The sequence below is a fragment of the Carassius auratus genome, chromosome 11, assembly GCF_003368295.1.
Source record: "Carassius auratus strain Wakin chromosome 11, ASM336829v1, whole genome shotgun sequence".
Classification (NCBI taxonomy): domain Eukaryota; kingdom Metazoa; phylum Chordata; class Actinopteri; order Cypriniformes; family Cyprinidae; genus Carassius; species Carassius auratus.
The window spans coordinates 5,970,233-5,994,330 of NC_039253.1; the positions used below are offsets into that span (position 1 = coordinate 5,970,233).

At 39.3% G+C, this 24,098-nt stretch overlaps 1 protein-coding gene across 4 annotated transcripts in view; it reads left to right on the top strand.

The window, feature by feature from the left end:
* Positions 1–24,098, top strand: part of LOC113110855 (ephrin type-A receptor 8-like) — a 78,746-nt gene that overhangs the window by 17,052 nt on the left and 37,596 nt on the right. For all 4 annotated transcript variants that reach the window (XM_026275088.1, XM_026275085.1, XM_026275086.1 and 1 more), the window contains exon 2: positions 8,774–8,838. In XM_026275088.1, the coding sequence (XP_026130873.1) occupies positions 8,774–8,838 (65 nt within the window). The remainder of the gene's footprint in view (positions 1–8,773; positions 8,839–24,098) is intronic.

Consider the following 24,098-nt stretch of genomic DNA (forward strand, 5'->3'; position numbering starts at 1 on the left):
CAGGACAACGTGAGAGTAGGCCGGCCCGAACACAAGGCACTCTTCACTTACCGAAAATGCTTGGAGGTCCCCGACCCTCTTGATGGAAGTGAGCGCGATCAGGAGCGCTGTCTTGAGAGACAGGAACTTCAGCTCAACCGAATCCAGCGGCTCAAAGGGACCCCTCTGAAGTCCCGCCAGGACAATAGAGAGGTCCCAGGAGGGAATCAGGGGTGTCCTAGGAGGATGTAACCTTCTGGCACCCCTCAGGAACCTAACAATCAGGTCATGCCTCCCCAGGGACCGGCCGTCCACTGCATCGTGATGTGCTGCAATGGCAGCCACATACACCTTCAGGGTGGAGGGTGACAGCCCACGCTCCAGCCTACCTTGCAGGAAAGAAAGCACGACTCTGACCGGGCATCTCCGGGGGTCTTCTCGGTGAGAAGAACACCAATTCGTGAACAGACTCCACTTCAGAGCATAGGCCTGCCTCGTAGAAGGGGCTCTAGCCTGAGTGATAGTGTCTACCACTGCTGGGGGCAGATCACTTAGGTCTGCCGCGTCCCGTCTAGAAGCCACACGTGGAGGTTCCAGAGATCTGGACGCGGGTGCCAAATGGTGCCAAGCCCCTGAGAGAGGAGGTCTCTCCTCAGGGGGATGCGCCAGGGAGGGGCTGTCACGAGGAGCATGAGTTCCGAAAACCAGGTCCGGGTGGGCCAGTAAGGCGCAACCAACAGGACCTGTTCCTCGTCCTCCCTGACCTTGCACAGTGTCTGTGCGAGCAGGCTCACTGGGGGAAACGCATACTTGCGTAAAGCCCGAGGCCAGCTGTGTGCCAGTGCATCTGTGCCCAGGGGGGCCTGGGACAGGGAATAGTACAGCTGGCAGTGGGAGGACTCGTGGGAAGCAAACAGGTCTACCTGGGCTTCCCCGAATCGACTCCAAATCAGCTGGACCGTCTGGGGATGGAGTCGCCATTCCCCGGGGAAAGTGAGCTGTCGTGAGAGCGCGTCGGCTGCACGATTGAGCTCCCCCGGGATGTGGACAGCGCGCAGCGACTTGAGCCACGTCTGACTCCAGAGGAGGAGATGACGGGCGAGTTGAGACATGCGACGTGATCGTAACCCGCCTTGTCGGTTGATGTACGAAACAGCCGCAGTGTTGTCCGTGCGGACCAACACGTGCTTGTCCAGCACTAGCGGACGAAACCGTCGCAAAGCTAGATGCACTGCCAGCAACTCCAGGCAGTTGATGTGCCAAAGCAGTCGAGGTCCTGTCCAGGACCCTGAGGCTGCCTGCCCGTTGCATGTCGCGCCCCAGCCCGAGTTGGAGGCATCTGTTGTGACAACAACGTGCCGGGACACTTGTTCTAAGGGCACGCCGGCCCGTAGAAAGGCAAGGTCCAACCAAGGACTGAATAGGCGGCGACACATCAGTGTGATGGTGACACGATGTGTACCGCGGCGCCATGCCCATCTCGGGACTCGGGAGTGTAACCAGTGCTGAAGTGGTCTCATATGAAGCAACCCGAGCGGCGTGACTGCGGCTGCGGATGCCATATGCCCCAGGAGCCTCTGAAAGTGTTTCAGCGGTACCACTGTCCTGCCTCTGAAGGAACTCAGGCAGTTCAGCACTGAGTGGGCACGCTCGCTGGTGAGACATGCCGTCATACTCACCGAGTCTAACTCCATACCGAGATAAGAGATTCTCTGCACAGGGGAGAGCTTGCTCTTCTCTCGGTTGACCTGAAGCCCCAACTGACTGAGGTGCCGAAGCACGAAGTCCCTGTGATCGCACAACTCTTCTCGGGACCGGGCCATAATGAGCCAGTCGTCGAGATAGTTGAGGATCCTGATGCCCACTTCCCAAAGTGGGGCAAGGGCGCCCTCCGCGACCTTCGTGAAGACACGGGGGGACAGGGAGAGCCCGAAGGGGAGGACCTTGTACTGCCATGCCTGACCCTCGAAAGCAAAGCGCAGGAACGGTCTGTGACGAGGGAGGATAGAGACATGAAAGTACGCGTCTTTCAGGTCGATCGCTGCAAACCAGTCCTGGGGCTGAACGCATTTGATAATGCGTTTCTGCGTCAACATCCTGAACGGGAGCTTGTGTAGGGCCCGATTCAAGACTCGCAGATCCAGGATAGGTCGAAGGCCACCGCTCTTCTTGGGCACGATGAAGTAAGGGCTGTAAAACCCCGTCCTCATCTCGGCTGGAGGGACCGGCTCGATTGCATCCTTCGCCAGGAGGACAGCAATCTCCTCGCGCAAGACAGGGGCGTCCTGGACTGCCACCGAAGTCTCGAGCACGCCATTGAACTTGGGGGGTCGCCGGGCGAATTGAATCGCATAGCCGAGTCGAACCGTCCGGATGAGCCAGCGTGACGGGTTGGGCAGCGCAAGCCACGCTCCCAGATACCGTACAAGTGGCACCAAAGGGACAGTCGACATACCCGCAGTGGTGCAGCGATGGGGAGTCGTGCCGGAAGGCCCAGAAGGCACAGCGTCCTGGGTCATCGCAACCACACTCCTCGTGTTCCCGGAGGAACTGGCCAGAGACGCGTGGAGAGGCGTTGCGTCTCCGAACCGCGACCTCTTGGCCGCTGGCGAAAGGAGGCGTCGTGGGTGAGAGTGAGGAAGCTGTGCGTCGCTCATTGTCAAGCCACGAGCCTTGCAACTCGGAGGAAGGAGAATTTGCTCTTTTATTGAAAATGTGGGTACCACTGGCCGTCCGGCCAGTGGCGGAACAAAACAAAACAGAAACTGAAGATTCTCCGCCCGGCCCTCCTCCGGGGGAAGGAGTGGCGCTGTCTTCGCCATCTCCTGAAGAGCAGTTCTCCGCATCTCCGAGTTGCCCGTGTCAGGGCCGCTTGGTCGACTTCTTGGAGGACTTCGCAGCCGGGAGTGACACGGGGGGCGCAGCTCTCCTGCGCGGGGCTTGACGCGCCGGCCTCGAAGAACTCTCAGCACGGGGCGGAGCTGGCGTAGAGGACGCAGGGGGGCGCCCACGGCGATGAGCAGGCTGAGGCGCTACCCGCGACGGAACGGTGGCAGGCGGAGAGACACGTCGGGGCAGGATGTGCTGGATGGCCTCAGTCTGCTTCTGTACCGCCGAGAACTGCTGGGCAAAGTCCTCGACAGTGTCGCCGAACAGGCCTGCCTGGGAGATGGGGGCGTCGAGAAAGCGCGCTTTGTCCATGTCCCTCATCTCAGCCAGGTTCAGCCAGAGATGCCACTCCTGGACCACCAGCGTGGACATCGCCTTCCCGAGGGACCGCGCCGTGACCTTCGTTGCCCGTAAGGCGAAGTCGGTCGCCGTGCGCAGCTCCTGCATCAACCCCGGGTCGGTACCACCCTCGTGCATGGTTTTGAGTGCCTTGGCTTGGTGTACCTGCAGGATAGCCATGGCATGCAGGGCAGAGGCAGCTTGGCCCGCAGCACTGTAAGCCTTGGCAGCGAGTGCGGCCGTCAGCTTACAGGCCTTGGACGGGAGGCGCGGACGATTCCTCCAAGTGGCGGCGTTTTGTGGGCACAAGTGCACCGCAACCGCCCTCTCCACCTGGGGAACCTCTACGTACCCCCTGGCTGCCCCGCCATCGAGGGTGGTGAGGATGGAAGAGGGAGAAGAGCGGCTTCTGGCCGTGAAAGGGGCCGTCCACGACTTCGTCACCTCTTCATGCACCTCCGGGAAGAAAGGCACCGGAGCAGAACGAGGTTGTGAGCCGCGTCCCGCGCCGAGAAACCAATCATCCAGCCGTGAGGGCTCGGGACTGGGCAGTGTAGTCACCTCCAGTCCGATACTCACGGCTGCCCGGGCAAGCATGGCCGACAACTCCAAGTCCGATTCGGCAGTAGCGACAACACCCGAGGGGGGCAGCCCCGCCGAACCTTCATCCTCAGAGGTCGATAACCCATCCCCCGATGCAGCAATCGACATCTGGTCCTCGGGCGGCGCACCGAAAGACACGCTGGGACCGCTGTGAGACGGCCCAGCAGAATCAATCGGCAGCTGCACGGGACAGTCGCTGCGTGAGGAGTGAGAGGTCCGTGGGGCGTGGCCCGGCGGAGAAGCTCTCACTGTGATCCTCAGATCTCCCAGAGCGCCAGCCGGCGGCCCTCTGCTCGAGCCAGAGAGACCGGGACGGGTGGCGACAGAGGGGTCTGCTGCACTCCCCTTGAGGAGTGAGAGACGCGATCGCAGCGCTGCCATGTTCATACGCCCACAGTAGACGCATGAATCATCCACGAGCGCAGCCTCAGCGTGTTGGACGCCCAGACACTGCAGACAACGCTCGTGACCGTCAACCGAAGACAGGAAACGACCGCATCCAGAGGGACACGGACGAAACGGCATCTTGAAAAAGACGCGAATCGTCCGTGATTTGCTCTTTTAGAACTGTCTCTTTTAGCCGAAGCGCCCAGGGGAATCGCCGACTCGCAGGGACACCGCTGTAATGCGCCGTCACACCGACCAGGAACAGTAGAACAAAACAAAGATGATGGCTTTGTAGAGGTTTCTTCATCCACTACTCGGCTCCGAAGCAAAAATCTAATGAGTGGATGCACCTGTCGCCCTATTTATACCCGCTGGCACGGGGAGTGGCTCAGGTGTGTTAATCCACTTGCCAATTTCATTGGCGTTTTCTCTTAAAATCAGAGATGATTGGCCTCCCAAGTGAGACCCCATTTGTCGGTCGACATAACTCGTAGTGACCGACAGATAGGGAACTGTAATATGATTATGAACATTTAAAATGTAATATAATTTAATTACAATTACATTATTTTTTTTTATTTTTTTATAAAGATAACGTTTATTTCAAAATTTGCTTTGATGTTTTCGGTGATGTGAGCTCCAAGGCGTCAGTTAAGAGCTTATGAGCCCATTGAGAGAAGACTAAGATCGGCCAGATCTTCTGAAACCTCTGGCTCTGATGTCTCTATAGTGGTTCAACATGAGATATAATCTGTTTTCTGTAAATCTAACGGGCAGTCTTTCGTCTCATCAATCTATTATTTTTATATCAGAGTGCTGCCTTTGTATTTTTGACTGAATTGCCTTGCAAGTTTAATGATGGCTGTTGTTGTTGTTTATTAAATAATTTAATTAAATAAATACTATTTTATATAAACAACGATAGTATTTAAAATTGAGAAATGTGTGTGTTCGTAATGGTTTAGTTCGTTCAGATTTTAGTTACAATTTTCTGCCCTTAGATGGCGACAAGAGACTTTTTATAAGTGAGTCACCAGTAAAGACTTTTATATTGAAAGAGACTGAAACAGGGTTGTAAACAAGGATGCTTATTTTACTTTTTTAATAACAGTAAGATGCAGCCGACACATGCACTGAGCCGCGCTGTCATCAGAAATCACTCATAACAGATGAAAGGATAGTATGACAAAGATATCGCTTTCCTCAGTGTACATTAAAACTGTTTTTTTTTTTTGAGAATATGAGATTGAGTTGAAGGATAAATGCTGGATCAGATACAGGTTATCAGTCACTCAGTCCATCTCTCTCTCTCATAATACTCTACTCCAAATACAGTAATATACTGTAAAATTGAGATTTAAAATTGAGATTTAAATCTGAGGTGGAAGGAAGTAGTTCTGCACAAAATAGGGTTTTTATAGACACGCCATCGTTGTCTCTTTTTTTATTTACATGCTTGTGCCATCAAGCTGTTGTATAAATGCAATACCACACTCGTAGCAGTGCAATATGGCTATATATTGGCATGCTGCATGTGCAAATTGTTTAATATTGTTCATAGATATTTCTAATTTTAGTATATGCAAAAAACTATAGCATAAATATGTATCAACTATATTGCATAAATGTAATAAAATAACTGCCAGCTATCTTTGAAGATCAGTAATAATGATTTTGCATAATAATCACATTTTATATACATTTCACTGTCAGAACTCATTTTAATTATAAAGTCAAGTTAGACGGTTAGACATTTTATGTATTGTCCCTTTTCAATGCAGTGTCATTACAAAATGACAAGGACTTATGCTGATATTGTCCCACTTTATAAATCCCATTTTGTCTATGGTATTTACGGACTTTTGGAGGTGACTCTATATGTATACAGTGTGTATGACAAACTAGTTTGCTTAAACAAAACCAGATTCCCAAAGTTTCAGGAGGTTGTGTTTGATTGTCATGTTGGATTCCTTGGCTGTAAAGCTGCATGTGCATAAAGCAGAGTGACAAAAAAGCAAGGTTTTGTCATGCTACATTGACACACACACACAAACACACACACACACAGAAGATTGTCACCCTCACTTTTTGTCACTTTTTGTTTTGACAAAAAGCCCCAGAATGTAGTTAACTTGCACAGTGTCATTGCCAGTGCACTTCCAGTGTATGAAACATGATGACATGCAGATGCTAGAGCTTCTGTCCTGTAGTGTGTACTTGGCATCGCTATTTTGAAAGCAGCTGTGCTACTGTCACACTACACTCCAAATACAGTATTTATAAATGTTAAATTTATAAAACTTAAATAAATGTTAAGTTAGTATCAGCACTACTTGTAGTTAGTACGGGTTTCTACGAAGGAGCCAAAGAGCGAGAAGGAAGGAAACCAAGAAGGAGAGAGAGAGAGGCCATCTGTTCTTACTTTCTGACCCAGTGCTCTCATCAGAAGCAGCCTTTCTAAATTAGAAATCCAATCACATGTGCACTAATACTGCTGATTACAGCCTGCAAGCGTGGGACAGAGACAGAGAGAGATCAGAGAGAGCTAAAATAAAGTTCTCTAAGTAGAAAATTAACCAGGGTGATGACATTTAAAAGAAACTGAAAGAAAAAAAAAAAAAAGAAAAATTGCACGGACAGCCTGTAAATGAACAAAATTTGAAAGGTTCCCTAGAGTGTTGTGTTGCTTTTACATGTAAAATACAAGAAAGAGAGCTCACCTATGGCCTGATGTACATGGGTGGTTCTTCTGTTATACAGTCAATTCACGTTCATGCATTCAGGCAAAGGCAAAGAACAAATCTAAATAACCTTAAATAAAGAGATTTTATCCCAACACCCCATCATGAAGACGTCTCCTATGACATTTGCTAGTGGTGGTATGTTTTTGCTGACTTTGAGGATTGCTTGGCTCATAACAGTTTCATAGTAAAAAGATTTTCCCTCAAATAAAGATCAGTCTGTTATGTTTGTTTCCCTGCATAATGACAGACACAGCAGTAGTCAGACAGATCACTGGTCTGTGGAAATGTCTCTTGATGGTTGTCTGGATAGGTTTGATGACATAGTCCTGTTGTGGTTGCACTTTATTTTACAGTACGTGTACTTACATGTACTTATAGTGTACGTACAGTGTATTTATCTTAGAAAGTTCTGGTAATACAAGGTAACTACATGGGGTAGGGTTAGGTTTAGGGGTAGGTTCCGGGTTAGTACCTAGTTATTACATAGTTATTGTAAATACTATAATAAGTACATAGTATGTACATGAGGAACAGGACTGTAAAATAAAGTGCTACCCCTGTTGTCAAGCAGGTGTGCTGTATTGTGAAAGTTTAGCATTAAACCAAAAAAAAATGAGTTCTTAAACCTTCAATTAAACCTGAAACTGATCACAACAATAACCCGAATGTGACCTCCACGATATTGTCCCCCCAAAAAAATCATTGTGTTTGAGCCACATATAGGCGTAATGAATGGAATGTGGAGGTAACGGCAAGCTTAATTTGTTGTTTTGTGGTACCTATGGGATGCTGAAGCCGGTTTGTGTTATCTGTTAGCGCTCTACCCGACACACGTCCATGTGGCAGTTGGCATTTTTTCAAATTGAAGGTGACTCCTTGTTTACCCATTTCCAACTAGATGGGTGCACTGAATGTAAAGCAGCATTCAGGGTGTCTGGGCTTATGGGGGTAAAACTGGGTCAGGTGAGTGGCTCACGCAGACTCCTCCTCGCGCACAGATGGGCGCATCTGTCACAGCTTCCCGCGTCAAGTGTCACGCCGGCAGCTCAGGGCCAGATGCGCAGCTCCTCTCGTGTTTCATAGATGGATGGGAGCAGGAAGATACAGTTTACAGTGTTTATCCGTGAAAGAAATGTAGCACGATTTGGCCCTCGGCTACAGTCACAGAGAAAAAAAAATGCTTGTTTTGTGGTGACCTTGATTCGTACCGAAAAACAGGCTGTAAGTGTCTGGTCATCAATAAAGCCGTGGGACGGCCCACTGCACATGCCAATGCTACAGCTTAACATACTTCATCATGCTACATGTGGACCCCTGTATAAACTACACTGCAAGAAATGATTATCTTAATTGTTATTTTGTCTTGTTATTGTGTTTTTTATTATTGTAGTAAATTTTCTTTAAAACAAGACAAACCTACTTAGGAGAAACTACATTATCTGTAAACAAACTAACTGTTGTTTTCATATAATACATCTTTATTAAGTTATTTTTTCATAGCCTTTTGGTAAATTCTTTCTAAGCAAAAAATAATTTGGAATATTTTAAACAGAAATTATGTTGTAATGGCGCTGACTCTTGCCTTGAGAGCATGATCCTTGTGACCCATTCTGTCCTGTACAGACAGTCAAGATCATGTGTTGAGGTCAAAGGTGAGCATTGTACGAGCAGTTTGTTTGAATGAGAAGTGTATCCTTGCAGTCTATCAAAATGAACTCAGATGTGCATCAGCTCATGTAACTGGGTGTGCTTCAAGATAATGGAGTACCAGGAATTATGATAAAACGTTCTTTTGAAAGCTGTTTGTAATGTGTTTTGTGTTCAATTTACAGTGAATCTCCTGGACACAACCAAAATATCAGGAGACTGGGGCTGGCTCACGTATCCTTCACATGGGGTAAGAGACGTGTGCTTCTTTATTATTGTATGTGTGTTGTGAAACGTTTTAAAACTGAAGTGTGTAGTTATTTATGATACGATGCGTCTGAAGAGTGCAAACATTGTGGCTCCATTCAACTCTCCAGCATGTCAAATTGTGCTTTAACCTGTGGTGTATGATTAGCAGGTGAAGTGTTTGCAATCAGAGATCCTTTGAAAACCACTAGTAAATGAACTTGCTCTTCCAGCTCAAGCCGGCTGGCTTTCAAATCGGCTTCTTTAGTCATTTTCATTTTCATTTGTTTGCCTTCGTCCATTTCTTTCTGGCACTAAACCTGCGGTTTTGTTGCACGATTTGCTGTAAGTTTTTTATGATGAGTACGCTATGTTATCAAAACTTATTGGCAGTGGTTTAGGCCGGTGGCACAGAAATTACATAAAGCAGCTTTAAAGTCAGCATGAAATAAAAAAAAATGACCTGTTTATGTTCTCAGTTCACAATATAATATGGTAATAATATATAATATGGTGCATATTATTCCAAAGAAATAATAATTTCAAAGGTCCTTGTAACCATTCATCAGAATCTAATTATTTGATTCACCTGTGAAACGGGGGTTAAATTGGGCCAGATTGTGTACATTAATATATAAAATATGCAAAAAAAATGCACTTATATAAATGTTTATTTTCAATTAGGCCATATTTAGACTCTAAATATATATAGGTTTTAAATTTATTTATTTATTTATTTTATTTTACATTTTAACGTCAAATATGTTCAAGACGCACCCTGTCAGCACATATGCAAACACACACACACACACACACACACTTTCCCTAATCCCAGACTCCTCTGTCCCACTTGTCCCTTTGACACATTATTCAACCACTCTCAGCCGTACCATGAGAGAGAGAGAGAGAGAGAGAGAGAGAGAGAGAGAGAGAGAGAGAGAGAGAGAGAGAGAGAGACAGAGGTGTGTTTGTGGGTGGCTGAGGAGAGGACAGAGCAGGAGAACAAAAAAGCAAGGTGATGTTCAGAGTTGGGTGCATTTGCATATTCTAATGGAGAAAATGATGCATGGGGTATTGAATTAGCGGCGCACAAAGTGATCTAAGTGTTGAACTGTCGCAATTAGCTTGGGTGGCTGTCAGAGTCTGATGGTGGTGTGATGTCCCTCAGAGCGAGGCAGTACATTGCAGCCGCTAAAGTAACAATCCCTCCAATATCGGCTCACATGTTTAACACTGGCGGACGCAAGTAAATTCCTCAAATCAAAGCAGGAGAGTCTTTCAACTGGAAATTAGAGGTTCTTAGATTGATCTGCTACCGATCGCTATTGGACGATAATCATGTTGGATTGATTGATTTTTTAGTCTCTAAAAATGCAGATCTGAAAGAAAAAAAAAGAGATCTCAAGCTGATGACGCTGCTGTGAGATGTTTGGCATGACATGCAGCGGCAATGTCTCTGTCTGGCACAAGTTAAATAATTATGCTGAAGGTGAGGTAATAACTTATAAAGTAATTTGAAAACCTTGTGTGAGACGTAATTTCACAAACAGCATGAGTGAATCTCTGCAAGCATGCTCTCTCTCTCTTTCGCTCTCAAAATACGCAAATGGCCATAAATCCGCACACATCGCGTCTGTCTATAAGCGAGCTGCACGCTGCACAGTTGACACACGAATTGTCACTTGCACAGTTGAAGAAATTGCACAGTTTATAAATCGCATTTCTTTTTAATTCTTGCCAGTGTTTAAAGGGGTGTGATTTCAATTTTTCCTTTCTCTTTGGAGTGTTACAAGCTCTTGGTGCATAAAGAAGATCTGGAAAGTTGCAAAGACTAAAGTCTCAAATCCAAAAAATATTCTTGATCAAGGTTAAGACTGCCACGCCCCCCTAAAACAGCTCATTCAAACACACCCCCACATGTCTACATCACTCTGTGGAAATATTTGCGTAATGCCACCCAACTGTTCACGCAAAGAAAGAAGGCATGGATTCAGTAGCAGTTAGTCATGAAGCAGCCATGTCAGGGAAATCCTGTGTATTATATATATATACGGACATGAATATGTATATATATATACAGACATGTGTGTCTGTATTTATATATACATAATAGATATACACAGTACACACACATATTTTGTACACAAAAACGTTTATTTTGGATGCGATTAAACGTGATTAATCAATTGACAGCATTATTATTTTTTTATTTTATTTTATCATAGTTACAGTCATTTTATTATTATTATTTTTAATTTTGAAGAAAAAGTGTGTATTTCTATAATTATTTACAGGTATGGTTGAGAATGTAATTTTTACAAAAGTCAGTATAAATGTAAGTTGCACTTGCTAATAAAGTTACCTGCAGAACTATTTTTACTCCAATTTGGCACTTAGTAAGTGCTAAGTCTGTTTCCTCCGTGAGAAAGAAAGAGAGAGACAGAGAGAGTTTCTGAATGACTATACAGTCATAAAGGTGCTCAGATGAAATGGATTTCCTCTTGTACAGAGAGCACATTTACTATGACCTGAAAGCTAGAAAATGGGACATACATAATTCACCGAAGAGCGCTTTCGATGCAAGTCAACAAGCCGTACCGCAGAAAAACTGCCAGATAACGAGCATCCCCGTTTGCATTTGCCCTCTAATTACTGTTTGTTAAATGTATTCTCAGTGAATAATGCAAGCTATTTACTTGAACTTTGCCACCTTTCTCCGTTCACATCCACTCAATCACGTAAATAGCGAAGGCCTGGAACAGCGATTAAACCATCTCTTGCGGGAAACAGGCAGTTATTTCCTCTTCTCTCAACTGTAAAAATTATTTCCACAAATAGATTATGGTAGTGTGCATATTCACACTGGAACTGCGAACACATCCTCCCCAATTATTACTTGACAACTCGCTAAAATTAGTGGCGTACTTTAACAGCTCGGCATTAGTTAATGTACCTGTCTGATGTGAGCCCCGACGAATGCATCTCATTTACACAACGCAACGCTCTGCTGCATGTTTGCTTCTCTAATCGCTGTACTTTGCTTTCTTGTGTAAGCATTCAACTTCAGATCTGTTGACTCCAAACACAAAGTCAGCAAAGAGGACGATGTCATATCTTTAAAATCTCAGTTCTTATAAGCTGGATGGCAATGAGATCAGGTGGAGAGCCATTCTGAGTTTTATTTCTAAGTGTGTGTGTGTGGGTTTGGTTTCAAGATAACAAAAGCTTCATATTAAGATCTCGGACTTTAGATTTTCATATTACGTGAGAAGCAGGACATCTCCAACGTTGTTACTCTTTTCTGTAGGTCTTTTAATAAGAGCCACGGTCATTTAGTCTTGACTGAATGAGAAATATTCCCAAATAAAAAATGATATAGTAATATTAATAGTAGTAATAAATATTACTGTTCATATTAATATATAATTAATATATAATTTATTATATAATATATATTCATGGACGCATAATGCAATGTTTTATTTTATTTATATTATATATATTTTATTTTACCAAAGTTATAATCAAGAGCCTTTCTTTCTCTTTTTAGTTTATTTGTTCTCCTTTAAGAAAATAATTTTATATTTATAAATATAAGTAGATCATATTGAGATCGCTTTTGTGTCCTAGCAAATGAGACTAAAGCATTTACATTTGTTCAGTTTAATCTCATAATTTATTTTAAGCAAAAGCAATTGAGATAATATTTAAAAAAAATCATATCAGTAATTTCATATTAAAAATATCATAGATAATTTATTCTGGAAAGTATTTGATGAGGGGAGTTTAAGGAAACATGATTTTTTTTTTCTTTATCTAACATCATTGCTATTTATAAATTATAATGTTCTAGATAATTTATTCCTTATATAATCTGATACTGATACAAACTAAGGTAGTGCTGAACGTAAAATAAAGTGCAAGAGGAAGATCTGGAATAAATGAGGAGTTTACTGACTACGAAGGGAGAATTCAGACAATATACTAGATAACATATAACATTAACATACAGATGCACATTCAGGTAAGGTTACAATACTTTTACATTCAGACATGCAAACATCTAAACAATCACGGAAGAGGGAGAACTCAACAGAATGGGTGTTTAAACAATCAGGAGGTGATGAGGGAACTGGAAACAGGTGGGAAGAATCAATTAACCAAAACTAGGAGGAAGGTGACCAAAAAAGGAAACAGATTCATTCATAAACGTTACAGATACGATGTGTATATATATATATATATATATATATATATATATATATATATATATATATTTTTTTTTTTTTTTTTTTCTCTCAATATAATCTTATTGGTTTTTAGAGAAAATAAGATATCTCATTAGTAATTTTTCAAAAATTAAACTTTCTATTTATATTTCCTAGATAATTTGGTTTTCAAACAATTTGATGAGGAGTATTCATTGGCCATTGTAACTTGAAAAAAAAGAAGAAACAATAGAAAGATTACTCATGAGATCTCATAATTTATTATTTAACTATTTATATTATCCTAAACGTTAATAAATATATGAAAGAATGAGTGAATGATCGGAGACATGCTCTACGCTTTCACTCTACACTTTTAAGCTCTAAACTCAACAGTTGCCTCATTTGTTTCTGCTCGGTGTAACACACATGTTGAGATCTCCATCTGAGCAGTTCATGATTCCTCCGAGACTCGACACACACTTCCTGTTGTTGGTCTGAACAAAACGCCTGTGCATGCCGATCACGTAGATAGTAAATACAGTTTGGTAGTCACAGGCCTGACCCTGATGTTAAAGCGCTACGCCGCTGTCTGCTGGAATCGCTATTGATGGATTAAATACTTCAGCCTGCATTGTGCCTCTGATTCCCATTTACAGAAGGATTTGCTGCATGGACACTTTCTTCTATATCCATCCGTCTTTTTCCAGGATTCGCCACTTCCATTTCCTTAAGATTCAGTCTTCCTCTGAATGCTGTGTGACTTGGGTGATGTGCGCCTTGCCTCACAATGCATGTTAACGTCAGGGACAAAAAGAGCAGAGCACAAAGAGATTGCACTTTCTATTTGACAGTTTTTTCCCGGTGTGTGCTTGTGACGTATTCATTGTCACCGCGGAGGGGCCGCGGCGGCGTGTGTGTCTCGTGGGTTTGATGATAAAACGTTTTCCGTGGCAGATTGTGTCTCGCGAGGAGGACTTCTGTAACTCCGGGTCGCTTTATACACTCGTTGAGCACAGCTAGGAGTAAATGTAGCATATGGTTAAAGAAAATCTGTCATGTGTCTTATCATGTACGTTGGGGTTGATGCTTGTTTGTACTTGATGAGAGTCTTAGAGACCAAAATGAGTTCACTTTCTCTGGTGTATAGTGCAAAATGATGTCTTGAACTACTAATCGTATGTAGTTCTTTGACTAGCGTGTACTGAAAGCATCATCTCACTCGTGATAGTAACTAATAGCATGTTGACAGCTGTTCAACGCATTTCATTTATATCTGCTTCTTGGCTCTTGGGAGGTCTAGAAGCTTGTCATATCTCAGTTTAGTGGGCCATATTTCAAAGCAGTTTCAGTGGAAGGCTAGAGCTTGATGATTTTATTAATGAAGACTGCCACATACAGTACATGAATGCCTTTGTATATCCTGCCTTTTTCTTTTCTTGCAAGAAATTGTACATGCAGTATTTATTTATTTTTTCGGTATATTATTGAAATATATTTTAATATAGTAAAATCATATATATATATATTATATATAAATTATATTATAATTTATATAATTATTATATATAAATATATATATATATATATTTGTCATTTATATATTTAATAATGATAATCATAATAATGATAATAATAATAATTTTTAATCTATACAACTTTACATACATTTTAACATATTTTTTTTTCTTTTTATTTAATTTGCACATTTATTTAAAATGTATAATTAAACATATCTAAATAATAACTAAATAAATTATAATTTGGATGTATTTAAATATATTTAATAAGTCAAATGTTTTTATTTATTTTTCTTCATTTAATATGCAAATTAAATGTAAATAAATAAATAAATAATGTTTACAAAGTTTAGTGCGTTTGTATATATATATATATATATATAAACAAAATAGATTTTCATACATTTAGATATTTAACAAATACAAATAAGAATATAAATACATAAAATTTATATAACGTTTTATGATTTAAATATTTTCTTTTTCTTTATTTAATATACAAATTTATGCAAACAAATAAAATGTATATAAAGCTTAGTATATCATTTAAATATATTTGAACATTAAAATAATTAATAAATAAATATAATTTTCATATATAATAGTCATATATTATATGTATTTTTCTTTAATATAATACAATTTTGAAAATGAATGAATGATTGTATGAATTAGTTAATGATATATACAAAGTTTAGTATATGATTTAAATATAATTTATAAAATGTTCATATTTAAATAAAATGTAACTAAAATTGATTTACATAAAATAAGGAAATAAAAATAAATATATCAAATTTATTCAAGGTTTTACATGATTATATTATTAAATATAATTAAATATTATCTTAAATCTTTTCTTTTTAACAGTTATATAAAACAAATTTGTTTACAAATATAGATTAAATATATACAGCATGTGGCTTGTTATATATATTATTATCAAGCTATTAAAACAAAATAATTATATATATATATATATATATATATATATATATATAATTATTTTGTTTTAATAGCTTGCACTACACTTATTAAATTAATTATTGTATATCTTTTAATGCACTTTTGTGTGCATTTTGTGTGCAACTCTTTTGTACACGTTAGTATGAATGAAAAATGAGAATGGGCTGCATTCTCAGCAGTAACCTGACAAAAGGAATAAAAGCCTTCTCAAACTCCGGCCCGGGGAGATGGATTAAAATTGGATTAAACCAGCACCTTGACTATGAAATCCATCACGTTCCTTCATGCAAGCAGGAGGCTTATGGAAGTTTGTGCGAGCATAAAGCAGAAAGAAGTGATGAGGAGCTGACATGGACTGAAAAGTGAAGAATCGGCGCTCTTTTTAACCTCCTCTTGTGTGTGCAGTTCACACCTGTTGCATGTGTGATTAACCTAGGGTTTGACATGGATCAAACCAGGAAATTTAATTACAAAAAAAAAATAAAAAAAATTAAAATCGTATAAAATACAAGAAAATAAGAATTAATCTCTATAATATTTTGAATTAGCTTCAGTTTTCATCTTAATTTTAGCCATTTTGTTATGTGCTTTTGTGATTTATATTAGTTTTATTATTATTATCATTTTTTTATTTTTTATTATTTTACATCTATTTCAGTTTCATTTTGAATAATGTTAGTACCTCAACTTATTTTACTTCAGTTAGCTGCCAAGACAATATTTCTCATTTTTGTGGTGATCAAGGTAGTGCTTTTCAATCTAATATTTATATTGATTTGTATTTGATTATCATTTACAACTGAATCGAGGATGCTTTTAAATTCCAGTTAATTTCCAGATTTCTAATTGAATTGGAATGGATTCCTAGCAGACATACATCATGCAGAATTTCAGAATGCAGCAAGTTGAAAAATATAGTACGTGTGACGTATTTTTTGGACTATAAGTTAAACCTAAGTATAAGTCGCATCAGTCCAAAAATACGTCATGACGAGGAAAAAAAAACATATATAAGTCGCACTGGACTATAAGTCGCATTTATTTAGAACCAAGCACCAAGAGAAAACATTACCGTCTACAGCCGCGAGAGGGCGCTATATATCTTCAGTGTAGACTACAGGAGCACTGAGCAGCACAGAGCAGATGGTAATGTTTTCTCTTGGTTCATTTCTCATTCATTTCTCTGGTTCATGTCAAATTAATTTTGGATAAATAAGTCGCACCTGACTATAAGTCGCAGGACCAGCCAAACTATGAAAAAAAATGCAGTGCTGAAAAAAATTCAGAAAATTCAGTGCGGATCATCGATAGTTATAGTCAGTGTTGGAAGTAAGGCATAACTAACACGAGTTACATCAGATTACTTTTTTTCAAGTAACTAGTAAAGTTATGCTTTACTTTTTAATTTACAAGAAAATATCTGAGATACTTTTTTTTTTTTTTTTAAGTAACGCCAGTTACTTTGTTTTACCATTTATTGACAGACAAGTCCCCATATTGGGATAAATCGAAAGTGTTCACTGTGTGAACATGATGTAGTCCTAGAGTAAATGTGAATGTGCATTAATTCATCTCACTCACAATTTAGATTTAGTATTCATCAGAATAAATTAAAACTGTGAAATGACGCACACCTGCAATAATTAAATATGTTAATTAACACAAGTGTCTAATCCCATTTATTAACCAGTGACTTTGCATCTGACCTTTGATGATCCAGTTCAACCATACTAATTAGACTTTAGATAAACCGACAATTGTGCTTCATTGTTTTTTATTGCTGAAGAGTGTTGAACCTTCTTCTCTTGTGTTACAGACGTGAACAATTTTTCCTTCAGCCTGAGGTTTATTCATTACACTTTTTAGTGTGAATGGGCTTTTGCATTTGCTATAAATATAACTTTTTATATTAAAAACAATCAAGCCCTACTCATAATTATAAAGTAATTTGAAAGTAACGTAAAACATTACTTTCCATTAAAAGTAACTAAGCAACATAATTAGTTACTTTTTTAGGGAGTAACGCAATATTGTAATGCATTACTTTTCAAAGTAACTTTCCCCAACACTGGTTATAGTGATGCTTACCTTAGCGGACGTTTTCTCAGTTGCTAGGCCAATCGAAGTATTAAATATTTAATCCAGGCTTACTAACATAAATGTGGCTCTAATGATAGATGCCTGGTGCTAGGTTTGTGTCTGAATGTATTGTTATGGATCCTCACCGCAGTCAGCCGGCCCTGAATCATTTATGGAGCTTCATGAACTCATAGTGAGATGTCTTTTTACAGTCCAATTGAAGCTGGCAGTGAGACGGCTGACCCCGCGCCGACCCCTGGCAGATATCTCAGCCTTCCGCACATTCCTGCAGGCCTCCAGTCGCCTTCGGCTGTCACTAAGCCAAATCAGTCAGGCCCTTGACAGCTGCTGTCCGATGACTTCATTATGCTCCTATCTGGCTCATGTTTGCCGTGACACGTCTATTGACACCCACCTCCTTTTCCACCCACCCACCACAATCGATAGCAGTGATAAGGCAGACGGAGACGATGAGAAATGGAGTTTGAGAGGGAGATGATATGGATGGATCTAGATGTCCGCCCACTCCCACCGTTCCCGCCAAACACGTCTCCAGATGTCACCCTGCGCTGTCGCATGGATACACAGCGTTACTTTGGGAGTGAATGCAGCACCTGAATGCCGTCGGAACAGTCATGCATGTTTCGCGTTCACAGACGCGCAATGATTGCATCATGCTGTATCCACGTCAGGGCTGCTTGCAAAGGACTAAGAAACACCCTCGGGTGCCACACAGCAAACTTTAATGCATTAAAAGTGAGTAAATGAATGCTGGGTAAATGCGTGACCAGCATTCAAACTAAGCAAGCAATAAACCATAGTCTCAGATAATAATAAATTGTAAAATATAATATGATTTTATGTTTTCTGAAAATATTTATATATATATATATATATTTATATATATATATATATATATATATATATATATATATATATATATATATATATATATATATATATATATATATATATATATATATATGTGTTTTTATATGCCTTGATAACCAATCATAGCCTTAGCATCATCAAATTTCAGTCAGAGTTGTGCGACATGCAATCGCCATTTTTTCAATTCAATTTGTGCTTTTTACGATACAAATCATTGCAAAGCATCTTTACAGAAAATGTAGTTATAAAATATACGATATTTAGTAGTATAAGTGGTGACTGTCAGTTTGTGCGCATATGACAGGAATTTTCAGAAAAAATGTATACAAGACGTGGTCAGCCAGACAATGGACATTATTAACAGCAATTATTATATGATTCATTCACACTTATAGCAATATTTGTTAGTTCTGTTTGTTGATTCAGGGTTAGCATCCTCTGGGGTCCTCTGAGGGTCAGCATCATCTCTTCTCAGGTGTTCTGGATCCAGACTGGAGCTTGTGTAAATCCCGTGGCAAAACATAGAAACAAAATAGAGACATCATTAGCATAGCTGCTGTTCCAACAACGTAAGATTAATTAGTTTAACCCAAGCTAAAGAATAAGAATGCACATTTGATCAGATGCAACTGCAGTCACAATTTAAGAGATACATTATTTGAATGCTTGGTGAAAGAGATGTGTTTTTAATCTAGATTTAAACAGAGAGAGTGTGTCTGAACCCCGAACATTATCAGGAAGCCTATTCCAGAGTTTAGGAGCCAAATGTGAGAAAGCTCTACCTCCTTTAGTGGACTTAGCTATCCGAGGAACTACCAAAAGTCCAGCGTTTTGTGACCTTAGGGAGAGTGATGGATTGTAGCATGGTATAAGGCTAGTTAGGTACGCAGGAGCTAAACCATTCAGGGCCTTATAGGTACGAATACCATAGGACCTGCCCCAGATTGCTCGCAGTCTTCATCGGAGTCCACACTTTTGGGATGAAATGTTGCTTTGACCATCGGGTAGAAGTCTGCCGTGGAGTATACAGAGTGCAGGGTGTGCATCGAGGGTGCACAACAGCCACAAAAGCAAGCAAAAATGATGAATTGGACACCCTATAGGCTTTGAAGACACTTGTTGTTGTTTCTTATGTATTTATAGACTTGTGCCATTGAACCGTTGTTTAAAAGCAATATCACACTTGCAGCTGTGAGATATGGCTGTATATTGGCATGCCGTGATTACCTCTTAATCACAGCAATAGCAATATACAGCCATATCGCATTGCTAAGAGTGTGATATTGCTCATATATGGTATGGAAATAATGTATGAATACACTATACAATTGTAAAAAGTAAATTTACTGTATTACTATGAAGGAATTTTCTGTAATGTTTTTTTTTTTTTTAACAGGTGTTTCATCTGTATTTTGAAGTTTAGATTTTTCTAAACTTACTGTATCTTGTCTAAACACAGGTCTGTGAGGTTCTGATAGTTTAATGGTGGTTCTCTTTTGGAGTAATTACATTGAGAAAAAAAAAAGTCTACTTATCTACCTGGAACAGCTTCATCTTATTAAAAGGAGCAGGACATCCTCTCTCTCTCTTTCCTTCTGTCTGCTCAGGAACACAGGAGCTTGAATAAATACTGATATTTCATCACCTCTGAAGTAGTGAAGGGAAAGCAAAGGTCTTGAGCAAATATTTAGTAGGGTCCAGAAGGTTGGTAGATGTTTGTTGTCAAGAAAATGTGTTTGTACAAGAGCATTATATCAGTGGTCAGTGAAGACATCTGCTCAGAGGAAAATTTAATTGCTATTTCATAGCACAGGAGACTTACTGGAGTTCTGTGTTTAAAATAATAGTTCACCCAAAAATAAACATTTACTGAGAGTTTACTCACCCTCAGGCCATCCAAGGTGTAAATAAATGTAATAAATGTATGCATTTAGCAGACACTTTCATCCAAAGTGACTTACAGTGCATTCAGACTATACATTTTTTCCTGTACGTGTATTCTCTGGATGAGTGTGTTTCTTCATCAGAACAGATTTGTAGAAATGTAGCACTGCATCATTTGCTCACCAATGGATCCTCTGCAGTGAATGGGTGCCGTCAGAATGAGAGTCCAAACGGCTGATAAAACATAATCCACAAGTACTGTAATCCACATGAATCCAACACGTAATGTCTCATAAAGGAAAAAGCCATATTTCCATCATTAGCAGTGTTTCCATCATTAAGATGTTAAAGTTTAAACCATTGTTTAAAGTTAAAATAAAAATTCTCTATCTATAATGCTTTCTTTAGTAAATAATCCGTTTAGTCTGAATCAGATGAGAACTTTGCACAGATCAAGCACGGTCTAGAAAACGAAACCATTTAAAACAGCTCTAAACAAATGGTGGATTTTGATTTGAGAGGAAAACAAGGGCTGGACTTTTTCCACTTGAGGAAGCTTTATTATTAATCATGGACTCATATTTTTGCCGAAAGTTTTATCTTTAAATGACATAATGATTTATTTGTTTCTTACAAACATGTAGATTTTTACTTTGAGGCATTAACTGATGGACTGGAGTGGTGCGGATTACTGTGGTGTTTTTATCAGCTGTTTGGACTCTCATTCTGACGGCACCCATTCACTGCAGAGGATCCACTGGTGAGCAAGGAAAGGAATTAATCTAAGTACAACTTAGAGAAATAAAAGCAATCTGTAATGAGTGAATAGTTGACATGCAATGTGAACATATAGCTCTAAAATAAATGTGGATAGCTGCATAAATCATTTAATGTTTGCACGAATGTAATATTGAGAGACTTTTGATGGCAGACTTTGGTATCTTAGCAAATCCGAGCACCTTATTTTCATTTAATAAAGCACTTTCAACATTGAGAAATGTCCCTAGAGAAAATAAAATCCCCACATTATTGGATAAGAATACACTGCAATCTGTTTTTGCCTGTTTTTACAGAGATAGTTCAACCAAAAAATACTTTTGTCATAATTTACTGACATTAATGTCATTTCAAACCTGTATGACTTTCTTTCTTACAGCTAAAAAAAATCTAAGAGTGTAGTAAAGGATGACAGAATTTTCATTTTTGGGTGAACTGTGCCTTTAAGTTAACCAGCCAAACCCTGACACCGTGGTACTTCTCAGTTAGTGTTATTTGCACATTATTTTGGGAAAATGCTTACTGTAGATTTGTACAGAAGAAGTGGGAACAAATGCTGTTTGTGTGAGTATTTTTGGTGACATCTTCCATGAATGACTCCTGGGATGTGTTTTTGAATTGCTTTAATTCTCTAATGACTGCATGTATGTCTGCAGCTGTTTGTTCAGTGCTGCGCTCGTTCCAGGAACAACGGCACGGATTATGAATGGATGTATTCAGGAGAACGATCTCCCCTGGTTCTGCACTGACGGCTTTGACATGTCCCATAAAAATAAACCAAAAAAAAAGAAAAAAAAATGAGACACTACAATATTTTATTCATACAAGGATGGCAAAAGTGAGTTAATGAGGGCCCCTGCATACATACATAGGGAGAATTTGGACCTATATTAGTTTTTTATTTTTTTTATTATAATTATATTTCTGTACATTATTGTGTTTAGTTTTATTATTATATTAATATAATTAGAAAAAAAAATGTAATCTATATTTTCTGTAAAGCTGTCATGAAGCTGTGAATAATTTATTTATAATCCATTTTTAATGTATAATATAATGTAATTATTTAATGAATATAAGTTAACATTACATTATTATACTAATAATATATAGTTAAACACATTTTATATATTAATTAATTTATAATGAATTTATAATGTAAAGTATTTTTTATGAATTATAATTTTTTTTTGTTTTGTAATTCTTTGTAATAATGTTCTTCAAGTGTGAGTTTCTCATTGAATAAAAGTTTTTTGTTTCCCATGATCTGAGAAGCCATGGATCTGCATTTAAATAATACCTTTATATCGATATGGAGATTATGCAGATTAGTTCAATTTACATAAAAAGTGTCTCTATTAGATGAAAAATATCGGAGCAGCAGGATTTCCATTGTGGCTCATTGTACCGTCACTTTGATTCATTTCAATCATTTTCTCTCACTGATCGTCTAATATGTGATGTAGCTAAAACAAAAAGCAGACTTTTATCGGAAACCTCATGAAAGAACTAAGCGAATTACCCGCAGCCCTCGAGCCGACCTGCAAAGTGTTAGATTTGAACAGACTCTCTAATCTAATCATTAGTGAAAGGACAAATTAAATTTAACTGCTAAAGACTCAAAGTGGGAGGCTGGTTACGGTGTTCGCTCGAATCCAACATTTTAATTACCGCATCGGGCTTTTCCTAGTTTCCCCATGGGAAGCGTGGGCCGAGGTGAGGCCAGGGAAGCGAGGAAATCTGCTGCTTTGGAAGATGTTCTCGTGAGGAGAGGCCAAGTTCACGGTGGCCGAGCTCAAGGCTCCTCTGAGGTCAGCGGTTTCCCTTTCAATTAGGACGGTCCTGTCCGTAATGTATTCAGAGGAGGAGATCTACCCAAGGCCAGTGGGAGCTGAATGCTAGTGTACTGGCTTTACTCTGACGGCCTTAAACCTCTGCTTTTTCAACCACTGTTTATACATTAACACTTTTGCCCTTGTTAGCAATGAAACGATTTAGTAAAACATGTTTTGACTGATAAAAAAGCAATGTATGATTTTTACATTTTAGATTTCCATTTTTCTTTCTTCCTTTCTTCCAGTTTTCGCATTTATTTTAGTACTTCAACTTTTTTTCTCCGTTTGGTTGTCAAGGTCATTGCCAATAGCAAATTTTTCTTAAGGGGTTTGAAAATATCATATATATATACATATATATATATATATATATATATATATATATATATATATATATATATATATATATATATATATATATATATATATATATATATATAATTTCAGTTTTATTTTGAATTAACTAAACTACTTTTAATAATATATTATGATGCCTTGCCCACTTGTAGTATCTGTTTAAACACATCCCAGCCTTGTTTTATGTCTCCTGATATTTATCTGGCTGTATATCATGTAAGGGTTTGTAATAATATCCATAGATGAGAAAATAGATGTGAGATTAGCCTTGAAGAGTATCAGGCTAATAACAGAACATCCCGAGGCTCTCCACAGGCCGCAAAACCATAATTTTGTCATAACAACATAATGCTACGTGATGCTATTTTGCTGCTACTACTACGACTAAGGCCATAAGTGCACAGATGCAGATGTGAAACCTTAACCATTATTTTAGTATTGTTTATATAATATTATTATATGTATTAATATTTTGATTTAGTTTTTTTTTAAATGTATTCATTTATAGAATGACAAATTTTCTGTTTTTATTTTAATTGTTGTTTTTAAATTAACTTATTTAATTATTTATTTATTTATTTATTTATTTTAGTGCTGTCACATGATTAATCGTGATTAATTGCATCCAAAATAAGTTTTTGTTTACAGTACATAATGAATGTGTATACTGTGTATATTTATTATCCACACATAATTACACACAAAATGAAAATTTGAAAATAATTTCCATGTATTTCCATGTATATA